The sequence below is a fragment of the Lemur catta genome, chromosome 1 (assembly GCF_020740605.2).
Source record: "Lemur catta isolate mLemCat1 chromosome 1, mLemCat1.pri, whole genome shotgun sequence".
In the NCBI taxonomy this organism is placed as follows: Eukaryota; Metazoa; Chordata; class Mammalia; order Primates; family Lemuridae; genus Lemur; species Lemur catta.
In genome coordinates, this window is record NC_059128.1 from 41,145,922 (window position 1) to 41,171,777 (window position 25,856).

General features: G+C 39.3%; 1 protein-coding gene across 2 annotated transcripts in view; it reads left to right on the forward strand.

The window, feature by feature from the left end:
• GCH1 (GTP cyclohydrolase 1) overlaps nucleotides 1-25,856 on the forward strand; it is a 50,764-nt gene that overhangs the window by 8,551 nt on the left and 16,357 nt on the right. For both annotated transcript variants that reach the window (XM_045566836.1, XM_045566840.1), the window contains exon 2: nucleotides 23,830-23,939. In XM_045566836.1, the coding sequence (XP_045422792.1) occupies nucleotides 23,830-23,939 (110 nt within the window). The remainder of the gene's footprint in view (nucleotides 1-23,829; nucleotides 23,940-25,856) is intronic.

Below are 25,856 nucleotides of genomic sequence, written 5' to 3' on the forward strand. Positions count from 1 at the left end.
AAATATATAGAAAAAATTAGCCGGGCATGGTGGTGCATGCCTGTAGTCCCAGCTACTCAGGAGGCTGAGGCAGAAGGATTGCTTGAGCCCAGGAGTTTGAGGTTGCTGTGAGCTAGGCTGATGCCACGGCACTCTAGCCAGGGTGACAGAGCAAGACTCTGTCTTAAAAAAAAAAAAAAAAGTCCCCAAACAATAAATGTTGGCATGGATGCGGAGAGATAGGAACACTCATACACTGCTGGTGGGACTGCAAACTAGTGCAACCTCTGTGGAAAGCAATATGGAGATACCTTAAAGAAACACAAGTAGACCTACATTTGATCCAGCAATCCCCCATTACTGGGCATCTACCCAAAAGAACAAAAGACATTCTATAAAAAAGACATCTGTACTCAAATGTTTATAGCAGCACAATTCACAATTGCAAAGATGTGGAAACAACCTAAGTGCCCATCAATACATGAGTGGATTAATAAAATGTGGTATATGTATACCATGGAATACTACTCAGCTCTAAGAAACAATGGTGATATAGCACCTCTTGTATTTTCCTGGATAGAGCTGGAACCCATTCTACTAAGTGAAGTATCCCAAGAATGGAAAAATAAGCACCACATGTACTCACCATCAAATTGGTTTCACTGATCATCACCTAAGTGCACATATAGGAATAACATTAATCGGGTGCCAGGCAGATGGGAGGGGGGGAGGGAATGGGTGTATACATACATAATGAGTGCGATGCGCACCGTCTAGGGGATGGACACAGTTGAAGCTCTGACTGGGGTGAGGAGGGGGAGGCAAAGGCAATATAACGTAACCTAAACTTTGTACTCCCATAATATGCTGAAATAATAAAAAAAACCCAGCTCAATGAAAGCATTTAGTAAAGGAACTTGATGTATGCTGGGAGGTGGGGGCACGAATGGGTGAACTGATGCCTGAATAACAACAGTGCTGAACGCTGTCTGAGTCCTCACGTGTATTACCTCATTTGGTCTTCACAGTAGCCCTAAGGGGGAGGTAATATTATTCCATTTTATGGGTAAGGAAACTGAGGTACAGAGAACTTACCCGAGATCATATCTTGAAAGTGGCAGAGTTGAGAGGATAATAGAGAATGAGAATCATCATAACCTCTCATATTCTATTTAATTTTGATCATAATATTTACTAATTTATTTGAATCCTTTCTCCTCTTCCCCACCCTCACACCCCTTTTGTATTTTCTCTGGTGTTAGCTTTGTCTGGCTCTAGAAACCCTTCTATGCCTGGGCATTTCCCAACTGAGTCATTTGGAGCGTACTTCTGTAATTGGAGTCCGGTATTTGGTTGAATTAGACTGTAGTATTAAAATTTACCAGAAGAGGGCAACTGTCTAATTAGATCCTTGGTTATGAAGCCTGAATTGTATAAACCATTTAAGAATTAAGATTCCAGGTTAATCAAACAAATACTAATATTTCCTATGGTTACAGATCCTCTATTGAGTCTTTAGTAATTAGATTAGGGATAATTTAGATTGGGTTAATCAAAGAGTATCTGAACTGAGGTAAGTGTGTTTTACTCAAGGCCAAGGGGACATTGATTCACTAGAATTTTGTCCCATTAGTTGCAGTTTTTTAGACCCTTTTAGAGAAGAGGGATTGTCTGTACACATCTCTGAATCTCCAGCAAATTGCCCAGCACATGTGCAGGACTTGATGAATGTTTGAATTAATTTCTTAAAGACAGGGACCACTTCATAACTCTTATGGTCTTCCTCCTAGCACAGTGCCTCTGTTTATAAGTGCTCAATAAATGGGGGTTATTTTATAAACTGTAAAACATAGGAGACTTAGCTTTATGGAAAAGAAAACCACAAAAGTAATTCTTATTGGATCTCCTGAACATTTCTAGGCCACAGGTCATACTTTAGACATCTTTGTATCCTTCATGAAGCCCTGTTCCAGTGGAGCCCACCTATTTGTCCACATGGTTACTTCTGTATCCGGCTGGCCTGTCAGTCTAAGGCATCAGCTGAAGCACGTGGCTGTTTCTCTGCCACATCAAAATTCTTATGGAGAAAAATCTCCAGAAAATTGGTCAGGACTTCAGTTTTTAAACTCTTTATTGTAGAAGTGTTCAAATATACACAAAATTAGAATAACATAATGAGCTTCTACATACTGATCATGCTGCCTCAACAGCTGTCAACATAAACATAGGTCTGTCTTGCTGCATCCCTCCTGCGTTACACACCCGCCCCTCGCTGGATTATTTTAAGGCAAGTTCCAGATATGTCATTTCGTGATAAATACTTCAAAATATCTCTGAAATGTAAAGATTTTTAAAACCCATAAAATATGATCACACTTGAACTTAACAAAAAATTCCTAGTTCAAATATATAGCCAGTGTTTATGTTTCTCTGATTTTTTTCATAGGTGTCTCTTTACGAGTTGGTTTGTTTGAATTAGGATCAAAAAAAGATTCACACATATTAGATAAGTCTCCTTACGGTTCTTTTAATTTGTTACAGTTTGATCTTCTTAGTCTCTGATAATTTGTTAAAGAAACAGGGTCATTTGTCCTGTGGCATTTCCCACATTGTAGGTTTTGCTTATTATATTTTCATGATCTAGTAATGTGTCTCTTTAGCTCCTATGCTGCTTATACACTAGTTTTTAGACATAGAGACTATTAGGAGGAAATTAAATGTCTAGTTGTCTTTTTGTGTTGTTAAGATCAACCAGATTTAGGTGTTGTCAGCCTCATTTGTCCATTACAGGGTTTCTCACCAGCATTTTACTTACTGCTTTTAGTAGTCACTGGTGAGTGTCTAGACCCAGTATTTGTTAGAAGTTGTAAAATAATGTTTGGTCCTTTAATTTCTTCTGAATTTATTAGCTGGAGTTCTTTCATAAAGGAGGTATAAGGGAACTCTTTATCTTTGTAACTCTTTGTAAATTATTTAAAATAAAGTGTAAAACAGAAGATTGTTACTTTCTTTAATATATTTCTTTAATTCTACAGTGAAAGTCTACCTAATATGACTCAATCTCGAAGCCATAAAACAAAAAAATTGTAACTTATGTAAAAATTAAGAATGTTTACATGTCAAATAACAAATGAAGTGAAATGACAAACCCGGAAGAAACCTTTACAATTCATATCCTAGACAACAGGCTGATAAAGAGAGATATTAGAAATTGATGTGAGAAATACAAATGACTCTTAAACACGGGGAAAAATGATCTACCTCTGCTGTCCCCAACCCCTGGGCTGCGTCTTGGTACCTGTCCATGGCCTGTTAGGAAACAGGCTGTGCATCACTGCCTGAGCTCTGCACGATCACCCCGCCATGGCATCCCATCCCTCCACCCCCAGTCCATGGAAAAATTGTCTTCCATGAAACTGGTCCCTGGTGCCAAAAAGGTTGGGACCGCTGGTCTACCTCACCCTCAATAAAAGAAGTTCACACAGACCACCGTAAGATACTGTTTTCCTTATTAGAGTGACAAACATCCAGAAATTTGATTCTGTATTACGTCATTTAAGTTTTATAAGGGAACAAATATTATGTTAGCAGTGGCTTTCCTTATAGAGGGTAATTTGGCAACATCTATCAAATACAAATGTATATATTCTAATTGGAAATCCTGCCTCTGAGAATTTATCTTAGATACTGTGTGCTACTTTCTTTTTTTTTTTTGAAACAGAGTCTCGCTCTGTTGCCCGGCCTAGAGTGAGTGCCGTGGCGTCAGCCTAGCTCACAGCAACCTCAAACTCCTGGGTTTAAGCGATCCTACTGCCTCAGCCTCCCGAGCTGGGACCACAGGCATGCGCCACCATGCCCGGCTAATTTTTTCTACATATATTTTTAGTTGGCCAGATAATTTCTTTCTGTTTTTAGTAGAGATGGGGTCTTGCTCTTGGTCAGGCTGGTCTCGAACTCCTGACCTCAAGCAATCTGCCCACCTCGGCTTCCCAGAGTGCTAGGATTACAGGTGTGAGCCACCGCGCCCGGCCGACTTTCATACATGAAATTATGTATGCTCAAGTTTGGTGAGTATAGCTTGGATGGAAGCAACGTAAATATCCAATCTCTTAGAATGGCAAAATGATGCATTCTACAGGAAATGGCATATAGTGAAGAACTGCGGGCTTGGGTTAATTGGAAAGTGTTTACATGCCTGGGCCGCCATATATAAAAAGTTTTATTACCCTGAGGCTGCCATGCTGTGAGTCATTTATTCCTGACTAGCAGGATCAAGTGAGTTTTCTTTTGGTATGTATTTGGTTCGTGGGTGGTGGGGAATGGGAGCCTTAGGTCTTGAAGAGTATGAGAACCAAAACTTTGGGAAGAGGGGTTCTACCTGGTGGCAGGCTCGCAGTGACTCAGCCTTCCTATCCCCGAGCATTCTGCTGACCAGGAGATCACCCCACCCCTCCCTTTCACAGCCTGCACTTGAACCCAGAGAGGCCCGAGGACAAGTTCACTAGCCCAGTCTTGGTCTAGTCTTCCCCAGGACTCAAGCACACCATCCAGGGAATCTGGGCACTGGGAATTACCTGACCTGGTCCACCACCACTGGCACTTGAACACTCTCCCAGGGGTCTGAGGTCCAGTTGACCTAAATTGCTAGCAACACCACAGTGAGTACACACCTGTACGAGCTGAAAAGCAGTGCATGTCTCCCTCTCTACATGGTGCAGCGGTGCTCGCTGTAGAGGAGAACATGCAAGTCACAAAGCTGTCTGATTTGAGCTGAGGGAAAAGATTGTTCAAAAACCATTTAAGGCAGGGAACCATCAGAAAGGCATTTTCTGCAGATCTCAGCAACACCGTGGCCTCTCCAAGGTTTGACTGAATAGAGAGTCATGAGCCTCACGTTAACGGCATGATAGGGAAAGTGGATCGCTTTTCAGATGCAGACTAGTATGTCCTCGCCTGAGACAACAGAGAACCTCTCACTGTAAACAAATTTCGAACATCTACCCACTGGCTTCTGCTACAGCTGGCTTTTACCTGCAAGTGCCACCTACTGGCCCTGGAGAGGTTTTTATGTTTTTGTTTTGTTTTGTTTTGTTTTTTGAGACATAGTCTTTGTTGCCTGGACTAGAGTGCTATGGCATCAGTGTAGCTCACAGCAACCTCAAACTCCTGGGCTCAAGCAATCCTCCTGCCTCAGCCTGCCGAATAGCTGGGACTACAGGTGCACACCACCACCTCCGGCTAATTTTTTCTATTATTCTCTATTTAGTGGAGACAGGGTCTTGCTCAGGCTGATCTCAAACTCCTGTCCTCAAGTGTTCCTCCCACCTCAGCTTCCGAGAGTGCTAGGATTACAGATGTGAGCCACCATGCCTGGCCTGGCCTTGGAGATTGAAGTGTACAACCTGATTTAAAACTAGCTGTCAGAAGGCATAGTGCTGGAGAATGAGACAAACTTCCTGAGACTGCTGAAATTCCAGTACTGTAGAAAGTGGAGAGTCTATTCATATACCCAGTAAGTCTCTAGTACAGTTAGCATCTGAGAAAACCACTGCACAAAAGCTTTCTGTAGCCAAGGAACTTGTACAGGGCCCTGGTCTCCTGAAAGCACCCAATATCAAAGCCAAACCACCAAACACAACATACAATATACTCATATCCTCAAAAAGGAGAGAAAAGAAAAAACCCAAAAAATCCCATCCAAATGATAGTAAATTCAAAAATAAGAAGTGATATTCTCTCCAGAAGAGAAGGAACAAGCATGGGAACTCTGACAATATGAAAAAACAGGCTGTTTCGACACCCCCAAAGGATTACACTAACTCTCGAACAATGGATCCCAACCAAAAGGAAAAGTTTGAAATGACAGATAAAGAATTCAAAATATGAATTGCAGTTAAGCTCAATGAGATACAAGAGAAAGTTGAAAACCAACACAAAGAAATAATAAAAAAAAATTCAGGACATAAATGAAAAATTCACTAAAGAGATATTTTTAAAAACCAAGAACAGGCCGGGTGCAGTGGCTCACGCCTGTAATCCTAGCACTCTGGGAAGCCGAGGAAGGTGGATTGTTTGAGCTCAGGAGTTTGAGACCAGCCTGAGCAAGAGTGAGACCATATCTCTAGTAAAAATAGAAAGAAATCAGCTGGACAACTAAAAATATATATAGAAAAAATTAGCCAGGCATGATGGCGCATGCCTATAGTCCCAGCTACTCAGGAGGCTGAGGCAGTAGGATCGCTTGAGCCCAGGAGTTTGAGGTTGCAATGAGATATGATGATGCCACGGCACTCTAACCAGGGCAACAGAGTGATACTCTGTCTCAAAAAACAAAAACAACAACAGAAACCTGAGAACATCTGGAAATGAAAGACTTATTTAGGGAATTACAAAATACAGCGGAAAGTTTTGACAATAGACTAGACCAAACAGAACAAAGGATTTTGGAGCTTGAAGACAAGGCTTTCAAATTAACCCAGACAAAACTATAAGGAATTAAATGAACAGTATCCAAGAAATATGAGACTGTAAAACGTACAAATGTAAGAATCACAGGTATTTCTGAGGGAGAAGCAGAAAAATCAAAAAGTCTGGAAACCTATTTGAGGGAGATTTAGACATCCAGATACAAGAAGATCAAAGAACACCTGGGAAAATCATTGCAAAAAGGACGTCACCAAGGAATATATTCATCAGATGACAGTCTAATGACTAGCCAAAACAAATGTGAAGGAGAAAATTCTATGACCAGTGAGATGAAAGCATCAAATAACTTATAAAGGAAAACCCACCAGACTAACAGTAGAAACCATACAAGCCAAAGAGACTGGGGTCCTATCTTTAGGCTTCTTAAACAGAATAACTGTTGGACACGAATTTTGTATACTGCAAAACTAAGTTTCATGAATAAAGAAGAAATAAAATCTTTCCCAAACAAGCATATGCTAAGGGAATTTGTCACCAGTAGACTGGTCTTACAAGAAGTGGTCAAAGGAGTTCTAAACATTGAAAAGAAAGGTCAATACTCACTAGTATAGAAACATTCAAAAGTAAAAAAACTCAGCTCTTATAAAACAGTAACCCAATGGAGAATACAAAGCAGCTAGGTAAGAAACAATATGATGACTGGAACAGTATCTCACATATCAATATGAACTTTGAATGTAAATGGTTTACATGCCCCACTCAAAAGAGGTAGTTTGGTGGCATGGATAAAAAAAAACACAACTCAAATATCTGTTGTCTTCAAGAAACTGACTTACAAATATCCTCATAAGACTCAAGGTAAAGGGGTGGAAAAAAATATCCCACACAAATGGAGACCAAAAGTGAGCAGGAGTAGCTATTATATCAGATAAAAGAGACCTTAAATCAACAATAGTAAAAAAAAAAAGAAAAGAAAAAAGATGAAAGTCATTATATAATGATGAAAGGATCAATTCAACAAGAACATATAACAATCCTAAATATATGCTTCTAACACTGGAACTCCCGGATTCATAAAACAAATACTACCAGGCCAAAGAAAAGAAATAAACAGCAATACAGTAATAGTGGAGGACTTCGACACTACACTGACAGAACTAGACAGATCATTGAGGCAGAAAATTAACAAAGAAACACTAGACTTAAATGGCTCTAGAACAAATGGACCTGACAGACATTTATAGAACATTCTACCCCAAAACTGCAGAATATACATTCTTCTCATCATCACACGGAACATTTTCCAAGATAGACCATATTCTTAGCCCATAAAACAAATCTGAATAAATGTTTAAAAATCTAAATCATACCATGTATCTTCTCAGACCACTATAGAATAAAATTAGAGATCAGTTCCAAGAGGACCTCTGAAAATCACACAAATACATGGAAATTAAACAACCTGCTGTTGAATGATCTTTGGCTCAATGATGAAATCAAGATGTAAATTAAAAAATTTTTTGAAATGATGATACTAGTGATACAAATTATCAAAATTTCTGGGATACCACAAAAACAGTGCTAAGAGGGAGTTTATAGCACTAAATGCCTACATCACAAAGACAGAAAGATCACAAACTAGCAACCTAATGTCACACCTCAAGGAATTAGAAAAACAGGGACAAACCAAATCCAAAGCTAGCAGAAGATAAGAAATAACAAAGATCAGAGCAGAACTAAACAAAATTGAAACCAAAAAAACAATGCAAAGGATCAATGAAATAAAAAATTGGTTCTTTGAAAAACTAAAATTTATAGACCACTAGCTAGATTAACCAAGAAAAAAAGAGAGAGGATTCAGGTAAGCTCAATCAGAAGCAAAAAAGGAGATGTTAAAATTGATACCACAGAAATACAAAAGATCATCTGAAACTACTACGAACACCTGTGTGCACACAAACTAGAAAATCTAGAGGAAATGGATACATTTTTGGAAATGCACAACCTCTCAAGTTTGAATCAGGAAGAAATAGAGATCCTGAACAGACCAAAAATGAGTATTGAGATTGAAACAGTAATAAAAAAATCACCTCCCCCCACCCCCGCAAAAAACCAAAACGAAAAACAAAAAATCTCTGAGCCAGACAGGTTCACAGTTAAATTCTACCAGACCTACAAAGAACTGGCACCTATACTACTGAAACTGTTCCATAACATGGAGAAGGAGGGAATCCTCCCTAACTCATTCTACAAAACCAGTGTCACCCTGATACCAAAACCAGGAAAGGGCAAGACACAAACAAAAAAAGACTACAGACCAGTATCCCTCATGAACAAAGATGCAAAAATCCTCAGCAACATACCAGCAAACCAAATCCAACAGTACGCCAAAAAGATAATTCACCATGATCAAGTGAGTTTCATACCGGGGATGCAAGGATGATTCAACATATGCAAATCAATAAATGTGATTCTCCACATAAACAGGATTAAAAACAAAAACTATATGATCATATCAATAAATGCAGAAAAAGCATTCAATAAAATCCAGCATCTCCATGATAAAAATCCTCAACAAACTAGGCATAGAAGAAACGTACCTCAAAATAATAAAAGCCATATATGACAGACCCACAGCCAACATCATGCTCAATGAGAAAGAGTTGAAAAGATTCCCCTTAAGAACTGGAAGAGGACAAGTATGTCTGCTGCCCACTTTCACCACTTCCATTCAACATAGTACTGGAAGTCTTAGCCAGAGCAATCAGGTAGGAGAAAGAAGTAAGACATCTAGGTTGGAAAAAAGGAAGTCAAACTATCTCTGCTTACTTATGATATGATCTTATATCTAGAAAACCCTAAAAACTTCTCCTAAAGACTCCTATATTTGGTAAATGAATTCAGCAAAGTCTCAGGTTACAGAATCAATATGCACAAATCAGTACATTTCTACATACATTTCTATAATCAAATCAAGAGCTCAATCCCATTTACAATAGCTGCAAAAAAATTAAAATACCTAGGAGTATACTAAACCAAGGAGGTGACAGATCTCTACAAGGAGAATGACAAAACACTGATGAAAGAAATTGTAGATGACACAAGTGGAAAAAGGAAGAATCAATGTTGTTAAAATGATAACTGCCCAAAGTAATCCACAGATTCAAATGCAATTCCTATAAAAATATCAATGTCATTTTTTATGGAAGTAGAAAAAAACAATCCTAAATTTCATATGAAAGTAAAAAAGTACCCAGATAGCCAAAGCAATTCTAAGCAAAAAGAACAAAACTGGAGGCATCACATTACCTGACTTCAAATTATACTACAATGCGATAATAACCCAAACAGCATGGTACTGGTATAAAAGTAGACACATAGACCAATGGAACAGAGAATAGAGAACTCAGAAATAAAACCATATGCCTACAACCAACTGATCTTTGACAAAGCAGATAAAAACATACACTGGGGAAAAGACACCCCATTCAATAAATGGTGCTGGGAAAGTTGGATAGCCACACTCAGAGGAATGAAACTGGATTTCTCTCTCTCACCATATACAAAAATTAACTCAAGGCAGATTAAAGACTTAAATGTAAGACATCAAACCATAAAAATTCTAGAAGAAAACTTAGGAAAAACTATTCTGGACATTGGCCTAGGCAAAGAATTTATGTCTAAGACCCCAAAAGCAACTGTAATAAGAATAAAAATAGACAAATGGTATGTAATTAAACTAAAAAGTTTCTGCACAGCAAAAGAAAAAATCAACAGAGTAAATGGATAACCTACAGAATGGGAGAAAATATTCGTAAACTATACATCTGACAAAGGACTAATATCTAAAATTTATAAGGGACTCAAATCAGCAAGAAAAAAATAATGGTGTTAAAAAGTGGGCAAATGACATGAACAGACATTTTTCAAAAGAATATAGACAAATGGCCAAGAAGCGTGAAAAAATGCTCAGCATCACTTTAATTTGCATCAGGGAAATGCAAATTAAAACTACAGTGAGATACCACCTTACCCCAGTATAAATGGCCATTATTAAAAAGTCAAAAAACAATGGATGTTGGCATGGCTGTGGTGAAAAGGGAACACTTATGCACTGTTGATGGGAAAGTAAGTTAGTATAACCTCTATGGAAAACAATATGGAGACTTTTCAAAGAACTAAAAGTAGACCTACTATTTGATATGGCAATACTACTACTTGGTGTCTATCCAAAGGAAAACAAGTAATTATATCAAAAAGACACCTGCATTTGTATGTCTATTACAGCACAATTCACACTTGCAAAAATATTGAATCAAACTAAGTGCCCATCAACCAATGAGTGGATAAAGAAAATGGAATACTACTGAGCCATACAAAAAAATGAAATAATGTCTTTAGCAGCAACTTAGATGGAACTGGAGGCCAAATTTTAAGTGAAGTAACTCAGGAACAGAAAACCAAATGCTGCATGTTCTCACTTTTAAGTGGAAGCTAAGCTATGGTTATTCCTGGTCGTACAGAGTGGTATAATGGACATTGGGGATTCAGATGGGGAAGGGTAATGAGGGATAAAAATTTATCTATTGGATATAATGTTCGTGTGTCTGGCATACTATTCAGTTGCCAGACACACTAAAAGCCCAGACTTCACTACTGTATAATTCATCCATGTAACAAAAAAACAATTTATACTCCCTAAGTTTATTAAAAAAGAAAATACAGAGGAAAAAAATACATAATCCTGGCAAAAACAAAAAAACCAAGGTCCCCCCCCCAAAAAAAAAAAACTCAGAAGAGAAGTCTGTGTACTTGTGATCCCATTTTATCTTCCTGTCAACTCAAAGAAGTAGAAACTGAGGCAGCTCAGGTTAAGTGACAGAGCAGAGTGGTAACTTAGGTACGTGTGACTATAGCACTTAAGTTCCAATCTGTATCATGCCCCTCGAGTTTTAAGTGCCTACGTTAAAATTTTATATAAAGATCCATTTCATATGTGAGAATCATAACAGAGTTTTAGTTTTGAGGCAGTTCTTAATATCCTGATTTGAAGATATTTCACCAAGTTTTTGATGAGGGGAATTTATGTATAATTGCACACACTTTAGCTAAATTACATTCAATTCTAAGGTAGATTAAAAGCTAACAAGCTTTTCCCCACTTAGTCTTTTGAGGGGTATATTTAAAAACCAAAACTCTATATATTTTGTTTAATGCACATTTAATTATATGGTGGTCATTTATGCTTTATCAAGTGTGAGTCTGATAATTTTACTACTTGGAAACTCTTCAGTTCTGTTTAAAATATTTGTTTTTATAGCTTTTACTTTTTGTTGAATGCAGTTATAAATTCTTAACATATCTTTTCATCTTAAGTAAAATTTTATTTATTTATTTATTTTGAAACCAGCTCTGTTGCCCAGCTAGAGTGCAATGGCATCATCATAGCTCACAGCAACCTCAAACTACTGGGCTCAAGTGATCCTCCTGCCTCAGCTTCTTGAGTAGCTGGGACTACAAGTATGCACCACAACACCTGGCTAATTTTTCTATTTTTAGTAGAGATGGAGGTCTCACTCTTGCTCAAGCAGATCTTGAACTCCTGACCTCAAGCAATCCTCCCACCTCAGCTGAGGATTATAGGGAGCACCACCACGTCCAGCTCCAATCTCTTTTTGCTTCTCAAACTAGTTTAGTGTGTCAACGAAGATTCATTCTGCTATAATGAGAAGAATAACTAGTTTGGGCTAGTCATAGTATTTGTAGCCACACTAACTAATTTATGACCCTAGATAGGTCATGTGACTATTCTGGGTCTGGTTTGCAGGGAGAGGTAGTAGGCCTAGGAGTTGAATTGTCATGCTGAGGTCTCTATAGGACAGGTGGGCTGTCAGTACTGTCATCTCTCACTCTGTCCACTCCAGCAGCCAACAGGCAGGGCCCTAGCAAGCTCCTCAGGCTCCTTCTGTTGCTAGAGGAGCTGTTTTTCCTTGAATCCTTCAAGCCACAGGAATAGTTTCTATGGTAACAGGTCTCTCTCTCTCTCTCTCTCTCTCTCTCTCTCTCTCTCTCTCTCTCTCTCTCTCTCTCTCTCTCTCTCTCTCTCTCTCTCTCCCTCCCTCTCCCTCTCCCTCTCCCTCCCTCCCTCCCTCCCTCCCTCTCTCCCTCCCTCTCTCCCTCCCTCCCTCCCTCTCCTCTGCTCTCCTCTCCTCTCGTGACATAGATTTTTGAAAAGATTTCTCATCTATATCTTCAGGGTCTGTGGTCTTCTAACCTTATAGCCCCTTTGCTTAGACAAAGCCTTTTTTTAAAGGCTTTCTTCTCAGAATTGTTGTAGTCACTTCTACAAGAATAATCAGTTGTTACTTTACTGGCACTTGAGGTTTTAGTCTCCTAATAAGGCTTCATATCAACTAGCATAGGAGTTGTTGGGTTAGTTGGACCCTAAAAATTGTTTTCCTTGTTAGCCGCTTGTACCATCTTCAGTAAACTATTAATTCTTTCATATCATCTAATACCTAGTCTACATTCAGATTTCCCTAGATGTCTCAAATGTCTTTTACTAATGATTTTTTTCAAACCAGGACCCACTCAAGGCCTGCACATTTCCACCTGATTGTTACCTGGAGCAGCTCCTGCCACCTCCTGTCCCCCACACTATCTGCCTCCCCAGGGAGCAGTCAGCTGTCTTGTGAGGTTTCCCACCTTTGTGATTTGTCTGGTTATTTTTTTTCTTGTTTTCATTTGACTAGTTTCTCTATCCCCCATATTCATGGAAACTGGAAATTAGGTTAAGGACTTGATTAAATTCATGGAAAACAATTTTAGCAGGAATGCTGTGTACTTCATGAACGATCACTGCTGGAAAGTGCAAAATATTTAGATCTTGATTCTTTACTGATCAATTCTTTACTGATTTTTCTAGGATAAACTTCTCTAGGGAAGGTTCTTTTTTTTTTTTTTTTTTTAAAAAAAAAGAAAGCTTTTTTATTAGTTTGAAGATTTAATGGGATTCTCCTTTCCTCCGAAACTGTTCCAGTTTGATTTCAAAAAGTAAAGGTCAAAGTAGCATTAAATAACTGAGTTTTCCCTCCTATAAACCAAATAAATAGTTGGTGAAATAGTATTTTGTGACTGATGTGCACCACCTCGGGCTCTAGCGGTCTCTGGGTATTAGGCCACTCTTTCTGATCTGCTCTCCTGGGCTGACGGCTTTGACCCTTTCCTCTCTTTCAACTTCCGTGTAGCTAATTTTACTTTTATTTCAAAAAATTAGATTTGCTCTCTTCTTTTCCTTTGCTGTCATTGGCTCTAGGCCTTGTCACCTCATGACTGACTCTGACCCCCAGTAACTCCTGATTTGGGTTTGCTGGACTCTCCCTCTTCCGTCTGTACTTCTAAGAGGTCAGGTTTGGATTTCTGGCAGCTCAAGATCAGAGCTCTGGTCTCGAGTCAGAGGACAGGGGTCAAAATCCAGCTCTCATACTAACTAGTGAGCTCTTCTTCAGCAGTCAGTTATGATTCCAAATAACAGTATCAGTGCCCTCATTTGTAAGATGGGGATGGTAACTGGTTTTGACCAGTGCAGAGTTGTGGCCAGGCTTGAAAGAGGTCATGAACTAAATGGAAAGCTACTTTTGAAAAATGCTCTAAAATAGAAGGGAATCTGGCTTCTGTCCCATACATAGACACACTCAGGCAGGCCACTTTGCCTTTTGTGGTTTCCTACTTCTGTATCTTGTCACATGACACTTCTCTCCCTTCCTGCTTCTAGGAAACCTGTACTTTTCCTCTTATCCAGCCTTAAGGCCTGAGTCAGATCTTAATCTTCAAAATAATCACGTTTGTTCCTCTCAGCCCACAGTTTTCCTTTATGTAAAGTATCATTTTGTAGTTTAAGTTCCAGTCATCCTCCAAATATCTTTATACCTAGGCCTGTTTCCTCAGATCTCAAGTTTCTTGATGTCAGGGTTTGATATATTTGTGTCCAGCTCAGGAACTTTGAGAACTTGATTGTGTTAGCCTAGAAACTGATTTCTGGTGAGTTGGCTGTAGGATCCAGCTGTTTTCTTAAATGGCTGGTATTTTTCTAGGATGTGGGTATGACTCTCTGATGTGGGGTCCTCCTTCCTTTATTTTTTCTGGAGTGTGTGGGTCCTTCCTGCTGTCCCTGCTTTAGATGGCGTTGGCTCCAGCTTTGTCCTAGTCTCCCTTTCCTGTCTTTGCTCCCCTCTCCCCAGCCCCTCTCTGTTCCAGCATCCTTAACACTTGTCCAGCCCTTTCTCATCTGTGTGCAGACCTCACAGTGTTCCACAGGAATGGCCACCCTCTGGCGTGGTGGCTGCAGTGAGGGTTTATGGTGAGGAACTGCCCACTGCTCCACCTTGCTAGACAGCAAATGAGGGCCAGTAGTGGGTCCATTTTCAACCCTCATGCACCCTCACCTCTCAAAATCCTGTGTGCTCCCACCCCAGTTGGTCATCAGAATCACTTGGGTTTTTAAAAGACTTAATCCTGGGTTCATCCCCATACCTAGTAAATCAGATTTTTGCAGGGTGGCTTGGGAAGCTGTCATTTCCAAAGCTCTCTATGATTGGCTGTATTTGGGAACCACTGTTCTGAAGGATGATCCCTTAATCATCTGTCATTAATGATGGTGGCTTACGCGCTCTGCCAGTACTTACTTGGATAGGATTACAGATGGTTCCACAATATCCATCTGTATGAAATCTCGTGGCATAACTGAATGAAGGATGATAAGGGATGAGCCTATTAGAGGCTTTTGAAGCAATTGGATAGTTTAATCAGATCGGTGTGTTCTTTCTTTAGAACTGCTGTGAACCAGACCTTGTTATCACCATCTGTTTTGTAAATCCCATTTTTGGTTTAACAGCTGGATTGTGAAAGATACACAAAATTATCCAGTTAAAAAAACTAAATTTGGCAAGTGTGTACTATTTTTTTAAAAATTGACTGCTTGAATACACTGTTTTCTTTCCTTAGACAGCCTCTAAGGCTCTAATTTTGGTCTACCAGAAATATTCAGAGTAGTAAACTGAGACCAGAAGGAGAGTTCTTTGGCTGGATAACTGGAGAGTTAATAGTGGACATGATCGGCAGCCTGCAGTTTTATCCATAATAAATCTGAGTAGTTTAAAACTGGTACTTTGCCTTTACCTCAATACAGAGAACCCCTGGTCACTGACTGCCGTGCACATTTCAAAAGCTGACCAGTTGGGTGGGAAGGTCACGTTGTAATTTGGCATTGATTTCCAACACACCCTGCTTGTGCGAACCAGGAACCTGGGAATCATGTTAAGCTCCTCCTCCAGACTCATCCTCTTAACCATGAGGACGCTGAAGTCCAGGTCACACAGTCTGCACAGAGATTGCACTAGAACTCAGGTCTCTGGACTATTTTCATTCATTCCTTCTGCTTCACTATTCTGTGTCTTGAACCTCTGTGCTTGTGGTTCCCCAAAGAGCCAGTTAAGTAATTGCATCTGGGTGGAGAGATTATATGTGCTTTCATTTTCTCGTTTCAGTTTTTCTATATCTTACCAATTAAATACAGTAAACATCACTGTTGTAATCAGGAGCAAAGTGTTAGTAAAGATAACTTTGTATGTGAAAACTCAATTCCTCACCAATAGACGCAGTGTTGGTGATAAGGCTGGCTGAGAGGGTGGGAACAGCTTACTAGATTTGCTGAACGAAACATGCATGTCAATACTACTTTGAGGGCAGCCAAGAACATCTATTTTAATAGCCATGGCTATATTTTAATAGCTTAAGAGCAACATGTGAATTTATCTCTGCCAAGGATGACAGGAGTGAAAATTTCCAAAATAACCAAACTTTTACTTCCTTTGCAATACCTTAGATCGTTCCTGCCGACAAGCTTGCAGTTTATGAAGTGAGTTCATGGAGCATATCAAAGCTGTGGCAGCTCTGCCTGCTCCAGCAGAGGGTGTGTGACCGGTAGTCTATGGTCGTCTTTGATTCTGAGGGATGTTTGGGTTCATGCTTATTTTGGCCAAGTTTTACAGATGTTAGCTCTGCCTTTTAAAGTGCAAAACATTGTGAGTGTTGGAAGTTCTAACAAGAGATGTTCATGATAGAAATGAAAGCAGAGATAGTGATTTTCTTCCCTCTTTGAATTTGTTTTAACATTGCTCTTAATCGTAGGACAATTTTTTCAAACAGGAGGTATAAGCAAAAAGTTTAGTGCTAGAAGCTTTGGTTTGAGTTGCAGTGTGTGGTTTAGGGAGGGTTTTGAAGGAGTTAGCAGCACTGCATGAAACAGGCTGGATCTTCCTGTTCACTCTTCTTCCTCTTCCCTTATCCCCTCTGTGCACAGGTAACCTCAGTTTTTTATTTTTATTTTTTCAGGAAAAAACAAAACACCAGCATGTATATGAACACCTCAATTTAAAAAATCTTTTTGTTAATGTCTCAAATATACAAGACAAGATATGAAGAACTAGTTTAACTAAAATGTATCTAGTTTTAGCAAATCTTAATGTTTTGCTATAGTTGCTTTTTTTTTTTTTTTTTTTTTTGAGACAGAGTCTCACTTTGTTGCCCGGGCTAGAGTGAGTGCCGTGGTGTCAGCCTAGCTCACAGCAACCTCAAACTCCTGGGCTTAAGCGATCCTTCTGCCTCAGCCTCCTGAGTAGCTGGGACTACAGGCATGCGCCACCATGCCTGGCTAATTTTTTCTATATATATTTTTAGTTGTCCATATAATTTCTTTCTATTTTTAGTAGAGACGGGGGTCTCGCTCAGGCTGGTCTCGAACTCCTGACCTCGAGCGATCCACCTGCCTCAGCCTCCCAGAGTGCTAGGATTACAGGCGTGAGCCACCGTGCCTGGCCTATAATTGCTTTAAAAACAGATATAGTTTAAGGCTTCCTAGTTACTGCTTTTTGAACCTGTTAACCTCTCACCATAGAGGTAAGGACTATCTTGAATTTGGTCTCTTTCATGACTATTTTTATTCTTTCATTTTATGTGTATGTCTACAAACAACATGTAGCATTGTTTCTACTTAAATTTAAATGGATCATGCTCTACATATCCTTCTGCTATGTGCTTTTTCCATTGAACATTGTTTCAGGAATTTATAAATGGAGCTCAAATTTACTCACTTTCACTGCTGGATCGTATTTTATTGTATGATTTTACTCAAACTGTGTAATTGTTTTTCTCAATTTTTGCTATTACCAATAAGACTGCAGTGCAGTGAGAATTCTTTTTTTTTGAGATAGGGTCTCACCCAGGCTAGGGTGCAGTGGCACAATCATAGCTCACTGTAGCCTCAAACTCCTGGGCTCAAGCAATCCCCCTGCTTCAACTTCCCTAGTAGCTGGGACTACTAGTACGCACCATCATGCCCAGCTAGTTTTTTCTTATTTTTGTAGAGATGGGGTTTTGCTGTGTTGACCAGGCTGGTCTCAAATTCCTGGCCTCAAGCAATCCTCCTGCCTCAGCCTCCCAAAGTGCTGGGAGGCTCACAGGTGTGAGCCACCATGCCTGGCCAGCAGTGAGAATTCTGATGTTCCCTTGGCCACATAAATTTCTCTAGAGTCCCAACCTCCTAAAATCTATTTTAAAGGCTGGATGCTGTGGCTCACGCCTATAATCCTAGCACTCTGGGAGGCCGAGGTGGGAGGATCGCTTGAGGTCAGGAGTTTGAGACCAGCCTGAGCAAGAGTGAAACCCCATCTCTACTAAAAATAGAAAGAAATTATATGGACAGCTAAAAAATATATATATAGAAAAATTAGCCAGGCATGGTGGCGCATGCCTGTAGTCCCAGCTACTCTGAAGGCTGAGGCAGAAGGATCGCTTGAGCCCAGGAGTTTGAGGTTGCTGTGAGCTAGGCTAACGCCACGGCACTCTAACCTGGGCAACAGAGCAAGACTCTGTCTAAAAAAAAAAAAATTAGCCGGGCAACTAAAAATAGAAACAAAAAATTTAGCCAGGCGTGGTGGCACATGCCTGTAGTCCCAGCTGCTCAGGAGGCGGAGGTAAGAGGATCACTTGAGCCCAGGAGTTTGAGGTTGTTGTGAGCTAGGCTGATGCCATGTTACTCTAGCCCAGGCAACAGAACAAGACTCTGTCTCAAAAAATATATATATATATCTATTTTAAGGAAGTGAATCACAGGGTAAAGATAGATATATTAATTGGATGAACATGGAAAATATATGTTTAACTCCAGCTTTGTGCATGGTGTTACAGGGCACTGTGTGGAAACTCCAAAGCCTTAAGATACAACGTTTACCCCCACAGATTATAACCCAGTGGAGTTGGGAGACACGAGCACAAATGACCATGGTACTAAGAGGCAAGAGGAAATAAGAGCTGTATGCCTCTGATGTGGGATGGTACTATGAGAGTTTGGGCCAGTGATTCAGACCTTTCTCCACCAAGTCAGGATAGACTTATCTTTGTTAACACCTGGAGTTGTTTTAATTCTAGCTAAAAGCAAAGAGGCCTGATGCCCTAGGCATCTCTCTCTATCTCTTCCCTTAATTGTAAAACCAGTAGGCGGACTTGGTTAGCTCTTTCCTATCCATTAGGATGGATGCGCACTCAATGTTCCAAGTCTTGTTCCACTGTCTTTTAGTGCTGTCCTCACAGAAAGATGCATCAGGTGTCAAAATATGTCCAGCTGGTGCTGATCAACAAATATCCTAGATAACACTAATTCCTATACCACCCCAAAGCAACTCCATATGATAGAAGTTTCCTTTTGGGGAATCTTTCCAGAAGTTTTCTTTTACCTTTTCCCTCCTTTCTCCCCAGCCAAAACAGGTCTGTGTTCGTCCTTCAATAGATAGCTCTATATTCGAATAGGAGCCTTTTGAAGATGTGAAGATTCTTTTTTTGTTGTTGTTGAGACAGAGTCTTGCTCTGTTGCCCAGGCTAGAGTGCCGTGGCATCAGCCTAGCTCACAGCAACCTCAAACTCCTGGGCTCAAGCGATTCTTCTGCCTCAGCCTCCCGAGTAGCTGGGACTACAGGCATGTGCCACCATGCCCGGCTAATTTTTGCTATGTGTATTTTTAGTTGTCCAGATCATTTCTTTCTAGTTTTAGTAGAGACAGGGTCTTGCTCAGGCTGGTCTTGAACTCCTGACCTTGAGTGATGCTCCCGCCTCAGCCTCCCAGAGTGTAAGATTACAGGCATGAGCCACCCGTGCCCGGTCTGAAGATTCTTTGTAGCAGCACTAAACATGGAATACCTTAGAACAGGGGCTCTCCAAATGTGTTGCATCAGTATCTTCTGGGAACTTGTTAAGATGTACAAGTTCTCAGGCCCACCTAGACCTACTAAATCAGATGCTCTGGGGATGGGGCACAGAAATCTGGGTTTTAACAGGCCCACTGGGGAGGGTCTGAGAACCACTGTTTCAAAGGATACTCAAGTAAGTACTGGGGCTCGTGTTGTGGGCTTGTCTTACTTCCTATACTTTCAGAAGGGGGTCCTGGCAGACTAAATACTTGAGGGATGGTGCCCAGCAGTGTTTTTTGTTGTCATTGCTTAATTATGGATGACATGAGAAAGGCTTACCTGAAAACTGACATTGTGTGGGGTTGCTGGACACAAAGCTGTAACTTTTGGAGGCTGCTTTGGTTTCCTTTGTGGCTGTGACCGACTGTACGAAATAGAATGCCGTAAATCCTCGTTTCCAGGGTTACCGTCTTGCTGCTGATAACAGGCAGGAAATTAAAACAATCTGTGATAGTGTTTTGTTCTTATTATCCCCAGATGGTAGCTTTTAGATATGTTGGAGCAAAACATGAGTAAATATAGCAGGGAAACTTCATTACAGAAGAAAAATGATTTGGCTAGGTCAAGTTTATAGTCTGGATTCAGTTTAATGAAATGGGATATAGGCAACATATTAGTGTTCTATTACCACATGAAGCATTAAGCTGTATGAGGGTCACTAGTTTTTCTTTTTTTGTTTGTTTTTTCCTGGTTTAATTTTGAGTTTGTAAAACATTTACATGATTTCAAAGTCCAAACTACATAACAAATTATATTCAAAGATGTCTCACTTTCATCCATATCCCTCCTTTCCTGTTCTCTCAGTCCTTTATAGGTAATCATTTCTGTTAGCTTTTTAATTCATCCTTCCAGTGTTTCTTTTTTGCAGATAAGCGTATATGTATGTGTGTTCACATCTCCCCCTTCTACTTTCTTTACACAAAAGGTTGCATACTATACTATAATTTTTTTTTTAATTAAAAATATTTTTAAGTTTGGCTTTGTTAGGGTATAACTCACATTCAATAAAATTTACCAACTTTACATGTATAATGTAAGTTTTTATAAATACATAGTTACCAGTACAATGAAAATATGGGACATTTCATCACCCCAAACAGTTTCTTCCTACCTTCTTTGCAGCCAAATCCTCTCTCCCACCTCTGTGGCCCCTGGTAAACCACCTGTCTGCTTTCTATCACTATAGTTTTGCCTTTTCTAGAACAGAGGTAGTCTTTTCTGTGATGTATGTGAATTCTTTCACGTAGTATAATACATTGGAGAGTCAGCCATGGTACTACCTGTATCGCTAGTTCATTCCACTTTATTGCGAGCAGTACTCCATTGCTTATACATTCCAGTTGGCAGACATTGTCCATTTGCTTTTTTAAAAAACTTTATTTTGAAATAATTTTAGACTTACAGAATAATTGCAAATATAGAATAGAGAGTTTTCATATACCCTTCCCCCAGCTTCCCCTAATGTAACATTCCACATGGCCATGGTATTAATACAACTATCGACACTTAAGAAGTTAACATTGGTATAGTGCTATTAACTAAACTACACACTTTATTTGGGATTTTAGTTCTTCCATTGCATTTAGTTGTCCTATTTCTCTAGTCTCCTCCAATCTGACAGTTCCTCAGTCTTTCTGTATCTTTCATGACCTTGATGCTTTTTAAAAGAGTACTTCTTTAGGTATATTGTAGAATGCCCCTTAGTTTGTCTGATGATTAGACTGCACTTATGGATTTTTGGGAAGAATGCCAACCACAGAGGTGATGTGCCCCTCTCATCATATCCTATCAGGAGCTACGCCATATCAATATTTCTTATGACTGGTGAAGTTAACCTTGATCACTTGGTTAAGGTAGTGTTTGCCAGGTTTCTCCACTGTCAAGTTACTGTTTTTCCTTTTCTGTACTCTGTTACAAGCAAATTATTGCTGTTTAAATTCTAATGTACATCAGTGTGCATGGAATACATAGCTTAGCAGCTCCCTCAATCTTAATTGTGATGATAATAGGAGTAACAACCACCTCCACTGACTCCACTTGTGTAGTTGGAAGCACGTGCTCATTTGATCCTCATGGTACTCCTGTGAAGTAGGCACTTTATTTTTTGCTCAATTTACAACTGAGAAGATTGAGGTACAGAGTGCCCTGACCAGGGTTTAACAGCTAGTAAGTGATGGAGCCAGTTCTTAGCCTAACTCGAGGGTTGATTTGTAACATGCCATATGGCTGTGGTGAGAGCTTAGAATGGGGGTGCTCTTGTTCTTTGCCAGAGAAAACAAACGCTTCCTATGTTTAACAATTCTCTCTTGTTCTTTCTTTAAGGAATATTTTTTGTTTGTTTTTACTTTCAGGAATACTTCTTGTGTGACTAAAGATTTTAGTAAGCTGTACATGGCAATAATATTGGAGGCATCCAGGATTCTTTTAGGAACATTCAGGATCTATTTTTGGACTTCTTTCAGAAATATGACTGAAGGTTAGGCAGAAAATTCAGAATAGAAAACTGCTTCTGGAGAAGGAATACTTATTAAAGAATGACACTAAGCCTTTTTCCTCCCTGCATTTTACCAGCCACTTCTAACAGGGTGTCTGTCTGTTTCTGTGTGTCTGAACCCCCCACATTCACTTTTGTTACCACGCTAATGACTTTTCGACAATGCAGTCAAATGTTTCTCTGAATAGCCTGACTCAGGGGATGATAACTGTGGTTTACGTGATGACTCAATATCTGGAGCCCCTATTCTAGTAGCAGTGGAGCCACTGAAGGTCAGGCAGTGTGGGTGGCCATTGCACATCTTCCCGTGACTCACTCTGCAGCCTGCCTTTCCGAGGGGAATAGCTGTAGGTGGCTGCAAAGCTCTCTGCATCTCCTGCCTTCCCTGTCTAATCATACTGTGTATATTGGGCATCCCCCAAATCCATGAAATCATACAGCTAGGTATCTTGGTGTATCTGTTCTGCCAACTTGTCCAGATATCAGTGCAATTTTTTCTATGTACATATTTATTTTACGAAAATGAGATCATACTATTTTGTAGCTTCTTTTCTCGTTTGACAATAGGGCTGAAGAATTTTTCCTGTCACAAGGCATTTGCTTTCAGCATTGTTTGGGTACCTGCCTTTTATCAATGCCATGGCTATATCACGATGGGTGGGGATTGTAGCTTGTTTCCCTTGGTCCCTCTTTGGCCTCCAGGATAGGATGTTCTAGTCACAGACTGTTAGGGAACTCAAAGCTCCCTTGGGCATAATCTAATTAACCTTCCTTTTTGCAGAAAAGATAGTTGAGGCTAAGTCAGTGCAATTTTAAAAAATAAAACTTTTCTTTCTTTCTTTCTTTCTTTATTTTTTTAAGACAGGGCCTCACTCTGTTGTCCAGACTGGCCCAATCATAGCTCACTGTAACCTCGAGTTCCTGGGCTCAAGTGATCCTGCTGCCTCAACCTCCTGAATAGCTGAGACTATAGGTGTGCACCACCACACCTGGCTAATTATCATAACTTTTTTTTTTTTTTTTTTTGGTAGAGACAGGATCTTGCTATGTTGCAGAGTCTGGTCTTGAACTCCTGGCCTCAAGCAATCCTCCCGCCTTGGCCTCCCTAAATGCTGGGATTATAGGCATGAGCCACCACACCCAGTCACTCTAAAATATTTTCTTACTCACACTAGCAATTAATATGCATCTTAGATGTGGTTCAGATTATCTAGATCTGGCTTTTAGATGTGGTTTTCTATATATCCATTATGGAGAAAATATTAAGTATGAACAAGTGTAAGGAAGAAAGTGAAAGTAGTCCATTTCTACCACCAGAAATAGCCACTGTTTTATTTTGGCATAATTTCTCCCTCCCTCCCTCTCCCTCATCCTGTGTATATATTTGTAATCCTGAATTTTTCATGTAACACTATATCAAGGATTTTAAAAATATTATTTAAAGAAAAAGACTTTGCTACTTTGATAGGGAAAAATAACTACTCTTAATTTGTATTCCCTTAGTATTTTAGGTAGGATTAACAGTCTTTTTTATGTTCACTGTCTATTCATATTTACCCATGTTAGCTTTTCTACTTTGTATCTTTCTATAAAATTGGAAATGTTACTAAAGCAAGCCTCTGATTTCAGATGTCCTAAACGATGCTATATTTGATGAAGATCATGATGAGATGGTGATTGTGAAGGACATAGATATGTTTTCAATGTGTGAACATCATCTAGTTCCCTTTGTTGGAAAGGTAAGATATTCTTTGTTTCCTACTAATTTAAAAAAGCATAATGTAAATGTTAAAATTAGAATAATTATATTTAAAATTGTTAGCTGCTAATTTCTAATATCCCAATATTTACAATTACAAATACATGGTTGTTCTTTATCAACCTGACTAATCTAATAACTTGAAATTGAAAGAATAAAAACAAAGTAGCAGAAAGCCTTTAGGGCAAGCCTTTCATATTAAATACCATGTTAATAGGTTAAAATAATGAGGTTAAAGTAGCATGTATCTTTTTAGGTAGCTACCATACGCTCTGAAAACCTTTGCCCTTTATTTGTTATTTATTTTTTAGCATCCCAACCTAGAGATTTGCTTTATTTTGACTGAATAATGTTTGATCCAAGATATATGTATGTGTGTAGGGCATGACATGAACAGTAATGATTACAGAATTTCTAGTGACAGAGGTTATGGTATTAGTGGATTTGTTTCCAACCCTTTCTATATTAGGAAAAATGAATCTAATGCAAACTAGATAGTACATTATCTAGATTTTTGTAGTTAACATACCTTTGATAACATGTAGGTTTAGGACAAAGAGTTGTCTTGTTCTCCCAACCCCATCATAATTTTATTTTATTTTGACTTTTTATTAATAATTTTTCACAGAAGACTTACAGAAAATGCCTTCACATTTGCTTCATTTTTTTGTTAAGTATTTTATTTTTTCACTTTTTTAAAGAAGTAAAGCAAAAAAATGCACAAGACCTAAGGGTATTCCTTACCACCCCACAGATCAAGAATAGAATATGATTAGTGTCCTGGAGCTCACCTCATGTCCCTTCTTAAATCCTAATCCCATCCCTTGTCCCCACAGGTAGTAAGTATATCAATTTCTAACACTATAGATTAGTTTTGCTTGTTTCTCAATCCTATGTAAGTGGAAAGTACAGCATGTACTCTTCTATGTCTGGGTTCTTTTGTTCCACATGGCAAGATTAATTGATGTTATTACCTGTCATTGTAGTTCGTTTGTTTTCATTGTTATACATTGTTCCACTGTACAAACATACCACAGTTTATTTATCTGTTCTGCTCTTGGTTGACATTTGTTTTGTTGCCTTTTTTTTTTTTTTTTTTTTACTATTACAATACTGCTATCAACATTTTTTTGGTGCACACATGCATGCATTTCTATTAAAGCGTATCACGCAGTAGAATTGCAGGATCATAGGGCATACTCATGTTCAACTTATTAATACTAGATACTGACCTATTGTTTCCCAAAGTGCTTGCACCAATTTTTGCTCCCAACAGTATATGAGAGTTTTTGGCCGGGCGCGGTGGCTCACGCCTGTAATCCTAGCACTCTGGGAGGCCGAGGCGGGTGGATTGTTTCAGCTCAGGAGTTCGAGACCAGCCTGAGCATGAGCGAGACCCCGTCTCTACTAAAAATAGAAAGAAATTATATGGACAGCTAAAAATATATATAGAAAAAATTAGCCGGGCATGGTGGCACATGCCTGTAGTCCCAGCTACTCGGGAGGCTGAGGCAGAAGGATCACTTGAGTCCAGGAGTTTGAGGTTGCTGTGAGCTAGGCTGATGCCACGGCACTCACTCTAGCCTGGGCAACAGAGTGAGACTCTGTCTCAAAAAAAAAAAAAAAAAAAAAACAGTATATGAGAGTTTTAGTTGTTTCACATCCTTGCCAACACTTGGCACTTTTAGTTTTAAGTTTAATATTCTGTTGTGTGTACAGTAGTATCACTCTTTCTCTCTTTTTTTTTTAACTTTTTATTATGGAAAATTTCATTTTTTTTTTGAAAATTTCAAACATACATGATAGGAAGACTAGTACAATAAAGTTCCATGTTCCCATTAACCAGACTCAACAGTTATCAGAATAGGACCAATCTGGTTTTATATAGGTCCCCACT